An 11,659-nucleotide genomic window follows, 5' to 3' on the forward strand; every position below is an offset into this window, starting at 1 on the left:
TCTAATTATGAAGAGACTTAAAGTAACATTCTTTACCTATAAAAGGAGCTCAGATATTTTACTGATTAGGAATATCATTATGTGTTTATGGTTGAGACTTAGTTACAAGTAAGTACATTTTGAAACAAAATACTTTTAAACATAGTCTCATACTCTTTAATCTGCCAAGGCCTTAATTAAAAATATATTTCTGTATGAACTGACAGCCTTAGTATTTCCAAAAATAGGGTAGTGAATGTAAATGAAAATAAATGAAAGAATTTCTGTACTGCAGTGCTTGATGGTAGTGCAGAAGAAAGCCAGACCTTTAGCATCTTGCCAATTATGAAACTATAGTTTCATTTAAGTAAATACTGACAGTCGGATGATTGAAAGACCAGCACATAGAAAACAGCAGTTTGATAGAAAGAAGTGTTTATATAGTTGATGAGACCCAATAAAGAAGGAAAAAAAAAATAATCTGTCAACATCTGTTATAAATCTTCAAAGCCCTTGTCTAAATCAGTTATGTTATTCCAACTGATGTAGCTGAAAATACTGCTCTGCGCTTTCCAAGATCCTTACTCAGAAGAGGTATAGGAACCTGAGAAATATTTGAGATGAACATGCAACAGTGTGCTCATGGCAAGGAAACGTTATAAATGCAATTTAATATATAGGCCCAAATTTAACATTTTGCCCTGAACTACGCAGTTTCACTTTGGAGCAGCATCCCTGTGCTTTAAGGTCACTTAAGCTTTGACAGCTCCATTAATGCAAGTTTTCAGTGTCTCTGCAGCTCAGAACATACATTTATACACTGTGATCCCACAACTCCTTCCTTCTATAATCCACTCCATACATGTGGGGCAGGAATTTTATGACCAGGGCAATCAAAGATTTTTCTTTCAGTCCCCTGTGAGAAGAACAGTTGGTTATTGTAGGATACTCTGCTACTGTGCTAGCAGTAACTGCATGTGCTGAGCTGAATGCCTAGACTGGCATATTTTGGAGAGAAAAAAACATGTGCTTTATGTGGGTCAATGTCGCATGAACACTCCAAGAAAGTTATGTAAGTACCAAGGCAGAATATGTCTATGGTATATTATTCTGCAGCCTTTCATCAACGTTTAATGAGTTTCTCTTCTGTTGCTGGTGATGTATATCTCTCAAATGCCGTATTTATTGCTGGACTTGGTGGAAGATGCCAAAACAGTGCTCAGACAGTTTTGATGTAGTACTTGCATTCAGATACTGGCCCTCTCAAACCACCAGCAATTTTTCTCTTTGCAAATAGTTGTGGTAGACGTCGTCACAGTCCTTCATTTCTCTATTCCTGTCATGTCAATCACAGTGCTGGCAAGAGGAATTGTGTGAGCAGGCAGAAATCTTCCTGAAATGAAGTCTGTCAGCTCAGTTTAAACAGTTATGAAGACAATATAAGCTTGCCTTTGTTTATGAGAGATTATGGAATATCCACGTAACTGCTTGTAGCGGGAAGGTTGAGGCGCTGGCATCTGTCACGTGGTGGAAAATGGCCACAAGAAACTGTGCTGATGTCCTCAAGGAGCATTGCTGGGTCTGAAAGAAGCCTAGCACCTGAGAAATGGAGCCTTATTTCTGGGAGGGGGACTGTGGCGTGCTGCACAAATCTGACAGCAACACATCACCTCCCAAACAAAACCTACTGCCTGTTTGGTGGCTCATCAGGTCTCAGGAGCGACTACAAAGGGATGTGTGCATTCTGGCATCCCCCACACCCGACCTGAGGACAGATGGCCAAACGCCCACACTGCCTGATGCTGGCAAGCACAGAACAGCTCAAGCAGGTGAGCTGAGGCCCTCCCAGCGTGATGGAACCACCCCATGATGCCCAAAGCTCTGGGGCACCTGCAGGAAGGTGGACCGAGACATTGCAGTGCTACGGATACCTCACTTGCCACTCAAGAGCATGGACCAGAATGGCCCCAGATCCAGGCCTGTAGCCAGGACTCTTGCCCCTGCATTTCTAGGATCATGGAGCACACCTCAGGTTCCAGGACAATGCCCAAATCCTTTGGGCTCACCACTACAGGCAGCTTTTCACCCTGCAGAGCCAGGGGCCCCTCTCGAGGTTTGTGGAGGCTCCTGAGTCGCCTGGACCGTAGGCAGCCACCAATTTTGGCTCAGAAAGAGGGAGAACCACCAGGGCTTGGGCAGCATGGACAGCACCTCCCGAGTTCAACACCACAGCTGAGGTTTGGGTCTGGCCCACGGGCAGCTCCGTGCTGGGTCGGGGCCATGGGGATGTCCCCTTTGGTGCTTCTGTGCTTTCAGCTGTTCACTTTCTTTAAGCGAGTTCTCCTTTTTGACCATCTCTTTGCAGTTTTCAGGTGCTTGCACACCTTCTCTTACCAACGCTTTTCATTATTTCTGAGGCCCAATGGTACTTTTCACAGCATCAGAGATGTTAAATCCAAATTCCAGCTGTGTAATTTGTACTGCTTTCCCCTCACATTTGACAATACACCAGCCTTCTTGATCTCAGCTGTTCCATAGTGGTACGACGAGCTCTCACAGCTGCTGTGTCCTGCTACCCAGATAGCTGCATTTCAGCATCCACAGATGCATTTTACGCAGTGTACAAAGTATCTTGGTTTCCCTCGTGTTTTCTTTACATTTCTAAATATATTTTTTCCCTACTGATTTTCTGAAAAGGAAAAACCTTAAAAAAGTATGTGCTTGTCATTCAGAAAGAGGCCATAGTCTTGCCTGAAATATGTTTTGGTTTAAACAGAAATATCTGAAATGGTTTTCCTGTCTATATACACAGTATTTTTCCACTAAATTACCAATATAGCTGATTATACTGTAGGTGGTCTCTGGTGTAGAAGTCAGTGTCTTCCATTTTCTGTTATTCTTCTGTTTGTAAACATGGCCAAGTTTTAAAAGATACTTATTCTTTTTACCTAGAGCTATGAACGACATCGGAGATTACATAGGTTCCAACATCGAAATATCCTGGTTACCCAACCTGGATGATTTAATGAAAGGGTATGCACGTAATTTCAGGCCTGGGATTGGAGGTGAGATTTTGAGAATAATGATGCTTTTGTTTCTTACAATCCTTCTACCCTCTGGTGTTTATGTGAACTTCACCCTCTACATGATTAAAAGATTATCTATTACTTGGACACTGGAAATAAAAACCATCAACAATTTGCTTGATTTTGGAAAAAGATAGACTGTACAACAGAACTAGCAATGCAGTCTTGTTGCTGATACAGTTCTTAAATCACTGGTATCTAAGTTGAAGCAATTTTGGATTACATTAAATGGTGATAGTTTCTGCATTTGCTTGAAGCCATACTGTCTTAAACTAGATCATGTGGTTTCCAGAAAGGATTCCATAATTTTCAGTACTTGTGATTATATCTCATGTCCTTTATCACTGAACTGAGGTGTTCTGTTGGAAATTGAGGGTGCAATCTGTAAAAGATTTCAATCTCTTGCTTTAAGGTAGATTTTACTTGGAAAGTGCATTTTATTTTGGAAAAAAACACTTTTATGAATTCACTCCGTATGAAAGAATTAACAGTCTTGGGTCATCTATGTTTTTATAGGTACTATGATGATGTAAATCACCCCATTCAACCATTTTTTCTCAGGTCCTCCTGTTAATGTTGCTCTTGCAATTGAAGTAGCCAGCATCGACCACATCTCAGAAGTGAACATGGTATGTTATCAGTTAAACCTACCAAGTTGTGAATGTGTGTACTGCAATGACAGGGAGTGTAGAAAACAAACTAAATAGAGACAGTTGATCCCCCAACGGGTTTGGAGTGGAGAAATTACAGCAAGGAGATGCTGCAAAGAACAAACATTATATTTTAAGACACAGGCAGAGTCTTTTCTGGCAGACACTGGCAGTTACAAGAGTCTAGCCATGTATAAGTCACTGAGATTTCTTACTACAGGGAGCAAGGTTGGATCTGTGCAGCACTTACTAATAGAAAGCCTAATTTTAAGCATTAATGCCAACTTCTGTTCAAATTCCTTTTCACCACAGATACTCCAAAAAGAAGCTAAGGGAACGATTGCTTGTGAGATGCTCCTCTTTTTTTTGTGCAAAGACCTTCCAATAAAGCAGTGGAGTAGAACAACTTACAAGTCACATAAACAAGCATAGGCATGGATTAACTGCATTTCTGAAACACAACAGATTTCATTTTAAAACTGGAACTTTTACTTTCCCTCCATCCTTTCCCTTTATTACAGATGCATAACTTCACTTGATTTTTTAGTTTTCTTTTATAAAACCCTCAAAACTAGGAGCTGTATTTGTGGAGATACATAAACTGATTGTCTTCATTAAGACATATGCAGCCCTTGCAGCATGTTATATATAAAACACTGACATCAAATCACTTTTTGATATCTCGGGTTTATCCATGGTAGAAGCATATGGCAGAAATTAAAATGTTTGTGGAGCTCTATGGTTGACTGAGTAAAAAAATACTTATTGCACTGGAAGCAGTTAATACAGTTCTAGGCTAATACAATGATTTTTGACCAAGTCCCAAGACATCAGTGTGTTTGTTTAGTATCACTTTTTTATTGGGATTTCTCTTGTCATAGGAATATACCATGACGGTATTTTTGCACCAGAGCTGGCGAGATGACCGTCTATCTTACAACCACACCAATGAAACTCTGGGCTTAGACAGCCGCTTTGTGGACAAGCTCTGGCTGCCAGATACTTTCATAGTAAATGCCAAGTCTGCCTGGTTCCATGATGTGACTGTGGAAAACAAACTTATCAGGCTCCAGCCAGATGGAGTCATTTTATACAGCATCAGGTGAGTGAGAAGAGTGCAAGGGTCCTCTGTCATTTCTTAAATTTTTGAACAGACTATAAAGCGATCATTCAGTTTGCCTAGGATGATTTCCTAAAATAATTATTAATTTTAAATGGAAGAAAGTACTGGTGACTGCTATCAGAAATCCCTTTGCTTTGTAAGGATTACACTGCCTGGAAGGTATGTTTGGCAACACATTTCCCACTGCATAATCACTGAGCACTTCCAGAATGTCCTTAGTGGGCGATAACCATCTCATAACTATTTGTTCACCAGGCAAGGAGATGCTGAATACAAAGCAGAGATTCTGTTCCCCATTCTCAGTGTTTTCTAAGGGAACTATAAGCCTGATTTAGGCTCAACTTCCCCATCTTTTAAACAGACAAAGTAATATTTCCTCACTTTGGAAGAGTGTTCTTGCTAGAACTCAGTATTTAAAGTTAATTGTGTAATATTCTGAAGAATAAAGAGTATGCACCTTGAAACTCTAAGTCCAAAGTCACCCTTAAGATACTGACAGTGATCTTGGGGATAGTGGAAGGGAGCAGATTTGACTCAGAAAAGTCGTTTTTATCATCAGAATTAGCTGAAGCATCCTCTAACATTAGAGAAGCCATCTGACCTTTCTTCAATTTGCCCCCGCCTTTGGCCTTCCCACAGACTTAGTAATAGCCGTAAGGATTTAGAAAATAATTCCCTGTATTAGTATTAAGGTTTCAAACTTTTCCATATAGTCTTTTGATTTCTGAGGACAAGGCTCTATCTGAATGCAACTAACTGGTGTTCACATTGCTCGGAACAGGATTACCTCAACAGTGGCCTGTGACATGGACCTTTCCAAGTATCCAATGGATGAGCAAGAATGCATGTTGGATTTGGAGAGCTGTAAGGGCTGAGTACAGTGTTTTCTATAATCTGGGTTTGGTTTAAAGCCTGCGTATATGGTACTTAGCTTGCTGGAGTTTGCTGGAATGATTCTGCTTTCGTTGATGAAATGTAAGGGGTGCCTTAGGATTTAGAAATAAAGGATGCAAACATGAATCCCTTCATTTTCTGTGCCAGGCACTAGACTATGGATTTTCAATCGCAGTACAGCTCCTATCCAATTCAAAATTATAGGATTTAATTTAGTGAAGATGAACAACCTTGTGCCTGATGTAAAACCTAGTGCAATTGTGACAGTCACTACCACTACTGAGGTTTGCGTCAAATCCAGTGAGAATAACTAGAGAAACCCACGGGCAAAATTTGATGTGCTATTTTTTTCTTTATGAGAAAACAGGAAAAAGAAAGAATTCCCTGCTTTTAATGAATGCCATTGTAACTAACCCTGACATAGCTGTTTAGCTTGCTTGCCTAGGCACTCCCGTATCTGTTACACAGAAATCAATCAGAATACCGCCGGGATTGGCTTAAATTCATTTGTACTCACAAAGGCGGGTGAAAAATGAATTTCTATTTCATCCAACTTGTGTTTTATCTATGATCAGCGTGTAATTCCCATGAACATTAATACTTTTGAATGAAATTTCACCACTGACAAGCAGGGGCCACCCAATCAATGATAATGAATCTGGCCTTTTGTGGGTTTTATATTTGAGGAGTCTACAGGTCCCGAGGGCTCCAGAGATTTGTGAATAGCAGTTTCTGAGCAGATCCATTGGCCTATTGATGCAAGTTTCTCTTTTTCTTTTTTAGCACTGACTTTGTTTTCTAGGCAATTAACCACAATACCATTTTATCCTGTCAAAAATAGCAATCTACAGTTTTACTTATGTAATCACCAAATGCAGAGGCAGCAGACAGTGAACCAGCAATCAGTTCTCTTTCCCAGCAAGTCCTGCAGGGAGTTTTGGTGGTGGTTGCATTTTTTAATTGAATTTGAGGGTTTTGATTTCAGTGAAACAGGTAGAAATAAAGCCTCTTTAAACAAATGAGTGGTTTAGTAGCAAATTGTCCATTAACAGCAAAACTAGCAAAGATTGATTTCCTATGGATTTGCATATTACATAAATCCCCTCGTACATATCTCCCCCCTTCTCTCGTGTCCCTGGTGCCCTGCACCTCTCCCTAGCAGTTATCTTCCTCCTGCCCCCCACGCCAAAGTGCAGGCATCAGCAGGCTGATATACACGGTGATTGTCACGCTAGCTGGTGACAATCAGAATGGACACAGGTCTGAGTTATACTGCTGGATCTCTAACTGGATGCACAAAGTTGATTTTCTGTTCTCTACACACCCATTTCTTACAAAACTTTCAAGAATCTAGAATTTCAAGAATCAAGAATTTTAAATCTTTACCTTTTTGTCATTTTGGTTTCAAAATGTTAAGTTCAAGAGCTGTTAGGAGAACTGACAGAAAAACAATGCGTAGGCAGCCTGCATAGACATTATTTTCTTATTAAACTACTTCAAGCCTGGGGAAGGCACTAACAGTTGTTTCCAAGAGTGGGGATTCATACAAACAATTCAGCCGTATGCTTTACTTTCATGCAGTGTCCCTTTGTAAAAGTACTGTAGGGCTTGCACGGGGAGGTATAGAGCCAACTGAACACATCGTTTTTGAGGACACTGGGGAAATTCCTGACAAAGGAAATCTGTTTCCCTGGCAGGTACAGAATACCTATCTCATAAAATCAATGTCTAAATTTGGGGAGAGACTTGCAGTACACAATTACACTCGGATCTATCTAGGCGTAGATAGATTAGATTTGGTAGCTATTTTCTTTTACAATCAGGAATTTCTGTGACTCTGAGATCCAAGCACGGTGCAGGGTAAGCAGGCTAATTTGAGCGCTACAGTAACAGTTACTCTACTTTAAGTGAGTATGCAAATGAGTTTTTGGAGAGATAATTTGAATATTTCTCAAGACACCGAAGTGCGTTGTGCCATAGCACATATTGCTAGTCAGCGTGAATCAACTTGGATTATTCTCCCTGTAGGAAAGCTACCCCAGTGTGACACTGGCAGCATGGATGTTGCCAGGACAGGGAATTATCCAGACTGAATCACAGCATGTTTGCGATGGGACCGATGAAAATCAGCATAGCAGAGGAATTAGAGGACTTTCACTATGAGTCCTCTAAGTTCTAAATTTCTTCCTCAAACTTTGTGTTTATTCAGCTTTCTTTTGGCAGATGGCTACTCTTCAGAGGACATCGTCTACCATTGGTCAGAAAACCAGGAGGAGATCCATGGGCTGGATAAGCTGCAGCTTGCTCAATTCACAATTACCAATTACCAGTTCACAACAGAAATGATGAATTTCAAATCTGGTAACAGGATCTGTTTTCAATTCAGGGACAGTATCTGCCTTCCCTGCATAGGGAAACCTCCTTATATCTATAATAGAAAATCCGTCTTCTTAAGAACTAATTTAAAACCTGTCAGGTTTCTGATAAGAGTTTTCTTTAGCCTACACTTGTAGAAAATGCCAACCTGTGCTGAGCCTTCAGGGAGCCACTGTGGCATATCATGCCCTTTAGCTCTGTATGTTTGACAACACCTGATAAAAACCACTTGAGGTATAGCTCACACTTTCTTGACCTAATTTACAACTTCAGATAAAGGAAAATTTCCATTAGCCCTGATGTTATGAGACTTATGACGTACAGTCAGATCATTCTAATTCTACCCAGTAGAAGTCAGTGGTGTGTGTGCGTATCACTGGGTTTATTGCAATGTTTGTAAAAGATTGGAGTAATTTCTTTCCTGCTGATTTTTCATCCTCTTTCATGTATTCAGATTCTCATTTATGCTGCACATCTCCTCTAAGCTCTTTTTTGAGTTTGAAATTAACTTGGCCTTTTAAAAAATCTAAATTTAGTATCTGGAGGACTTTCTACAGCAGATGATAAGACAGTACACATTTTGAAGCAATACTGTTATTCGAGAAGACTCATGATTTTATTTTCAGATCTGGCATTGATATGACCTGAGACAAATCACTTGACCTATTCTTAGCTAACAGTGCTGATGAGAACTGCAGTACCTCGTGCGGGGTTTATGAAGACTAATTGAACGACATTCAAAAAAGCTTTTTGTGATCCTTTCCGAAAGATATTTAAGAATGTAGATCTGTGTCATTATAGAAAATGATATTTTGAATATCAGTTTAATTGTAATTCACTCAGGCAGAATCTTTCTTTGCCTGCTCTTTTTTCCAGCAGGTCAGTTTCCCAGGCTCAGTCTCCACTTCCACCTTCGGCGAAATCGAGGAGTTTACATCATTCAGTCTTACGTTCCTTCTATCTTACTAGTGGCCATGTCTTGGGTATCCTTCTGGATCAGTCAGTCAGCCGTGCCTGCCAGAGTGTCATTAGGTAAAACGGATCGTTTGGGGAACTAACGGGGAAGGGTATGCTGGAGTTGTAATTATGCTCTCTAATAATCCTCCTTTTCCATGAAGGTGCATTTATGAATCCTATGTTTACATCTGCAGAAGAGACAGTCCTTTAAAAGATTTCCCTCATGTTTTAATTTGCCATGCTATCAGAGCAGCTGCCTTAGTAAAGAACAGAAAATAACAGTCTAAAGATGGCTAAAAGCAATAGTGAATGTGAGGCAGATGTATGACAGAATTGATCTGAAGGAACTGGGACAGTAACCAAAAAACGTTCCTAGAGCTTGTGGATCTGTTTGCCTGAGTAAGGGCTGCAAGTCCAGACACAAAAGTTCTTGAGGGTTAAGTCTTCTGGTTTTGTTTGTCCTGACCTAGAACAAAAGGGAGGAGAATGTGTTCAAGGCTGCCTTAGTCATACAAATGCACCGTCTTTCACAAGCTCCCCTCTTTGGAAAATTAGAAGCCACACTATTAAGGGGCTGTGAAAATATTCCTCAGCTTCAGTAAATACAGTTATTATAGTGTAGGCTTTGAAACCTAAAGTAAATTTTCTCACACTACACTGCAGGTATCACTACTGTTCTTACTATGACCACGCTGATGGTCAGTGCCCGATCTTCGCTTCCGCGAGCATCTGCCATCAAGGCACTTGATGTTTACTTCTGGATTTGCTACGTGTTTGTCTTCGCTGCACTGGTAGAGTATGCATTTGCACATTTCAATGCTGACTACATGAAAAAGCAAAAGAACAAGATAAAAGCGAGAAGGCAGAGCGGAGAGGTCAGTAAGTGTAATACAGTGAATAACTTTGCAAAAGCCATCACCCTGCATTATGACCTCCTTTTACTATGGAAGCAAATTCTTCTACCCCTGTTGGAAAAAAGAAAAATTAAAAAATTTCCTGGTTAATTCCATGTTAATATGACAAGCAAACAAATGCAACTGCTAATTTCCCCTCGCAGCATGGTTAACACTAAAGACAACATATTCTTACATGGTTTGTGGCTGTATTTAAGATGGGAAATGGAGAATAACGGAGAAGGAATAAGAAGAGAGGAAAAGCATGTCTTGAGCTGGATTTGTACACTTTAAACTTTGAGAATATATTTAGACCCTTTGATATTTGTCCAGGCCTCAGTGTAAGTTACAGTAACCTTGAGTTGCTCCCGTAGGGTCCGTATTACATGAGATGGGGAAGAAAGGCCTTTCCTCAGAAGCTGTTCTTTAGCAGCTGCTTCTGCTAAGACTCTCTTAGCTCTGCTACAGCATAATAAAATCAAAAACTAGGCCTGTAGTCTTGAACGTTGTGCCCCGGGGATTACATTTTTTTTACACCTAAACTGCCTAAGATAAATACAGGGATAATTAGCAGGGATATAAGTTATGTCGATAGGAAGCCCATTGAAACTGAGCAAGGGAGTCTGGGGATGAAATTTCTTCCAGGAACTCCAGATGGCTTTCCTGCTTTCCTCATGTATGTACCTGCATGTTAGTGATGAAGCAGAGTGTATTGATTAAGGAACTTTTTTCTTGACAATTCACAATTTTTAGTCCAGGCCTACATATTTTTGAACTCTCTGGCACCTTGGGTATTCTTTATGATTGTTATTACTTCATTTTATTATGCTGTAGCAGTTACAACTGATCCATATTAATTTTCTGTCCCACCTCCATGTTCTCTCAAGTTTGACAAGAGTCTGAGAACTGCTTATTGGCTTTGGCCACACAATGGGATAACTGTCTCCCTAAAGTCAGTCAATTATTTTCAGTCAGGGAGCCTAAGCATGCTGTCCCAGTTGTGCCTTGGTAATTCGGAGCATGTAAAACTATAACCAGAATTTAGACGTGGTGGTAGAGTCTTTAAGTGATAAATACCATTCAGCCCTTACGGATCTCACAGGTATTTCACCCTGTCGGTATCATGGCTAGCTTGGATGAAGTACACTACACCTTTGCCCTATAAATTGCTCTTATAGGTTCTCCTCTTTCCTTTGCAGATAAACGTGAAGAATGCCATTGTTCTGTTTTCCCTTTCCATAGCTGGTGTGAACCAGGAACTGGCCATTTCCAATAGGCAGCACCGAATTCCCAGAAGCCTGCCTGGATCGTATGGCACAATAGAAATAGAAACTGGAGAGACAAAACGGCAGCACATAATGAAACTGGATAAAAAGAGTGGTCTGAAGTCCCTCTTTAAGCCCATTGATGCTGATACCATTGATATATATGCCAGAGCCGTGTTCCCAGCAGCCTTTGCAGCAGTCAATGTTATATACTGGGTTGCATACACAATGTAAACAAAAAAATTAAAAAAAAAAAATCATCAGAAGAGCTACAAATTGAACAATACCTACGGACTAAAAAAGCCTTGCTGAAACTGTATTGATCCGTCTCTTTTCAAAATATTTTCCAATGAGCTTGAGACACTTCTAAAGTCAAGGAGGTTCTGCTATGAATTCCTACTAAAAGCAACGATTTATTACCGATCTGATTTGATCC

At 40.3% G+C, this 11,659-nt stretch overlaps 1 protein-coding gene across 2 annotated transcripts in view; it reads left to right on the forward strand.

Moving 5' to 3' along the window:
* The window catches only part of GABRD (gamma-aminobutyric acid type A receptor delta subunit), an 18,425-nt gene extending 6,766 nt beyond the window's left edge, over positions 1-11,659 (forward strand). The window contains exons 2-9 of one of the 2 annotated variants that reach the window (XM_026862859.1): positions 2,932-3,044; positions 3,627-3,694; positions 4,597-4,817; positions 5,620-5,702; positions 7,956-8,093; positions 8,985-9,140; positions 9,729-9,940; positions 11,158-11,659. In XM_026862859.1, coding sequence (XP_026718660.1) covers positions 2,932-3,044; positions 3,627-3,694; positions 4,597-4,817; positions 5,620-5,702; positions 7,956-8,093; positions 8,985-9,140; positions 9,729-9,940; positions 11,158-11,457 — 1,291 coding nt within the window. In that variant the 3' untranslated portion in view covers positions 11,458-11,659. The remainder of the gene's footprint in view (positions 1-2,931; positions 3,045-3,626; positions 3,695-4,596; positions 4,818-5,619; positions 5,703-7,955; positions 8,094-8,984; positions 9,141-9,728; positions 9,941-11,157) is intronic. The other variant, XM_026862860.1, reaches the window with a different exon arrangement.

Source organism: Athene cunicularia (genome assembly GCF_003259725.1).
Source record: "Athene cunicularia isolate RWA chromosome 21 unlocalized genomic scaffold, athCun1 chr21_part1, whole genome shotgun sequence".
NCBI lineage: Eukaryota > Metazoa > Chordata > Aves > Strigiformes > Strigidae > Athene > Athene cunicularia.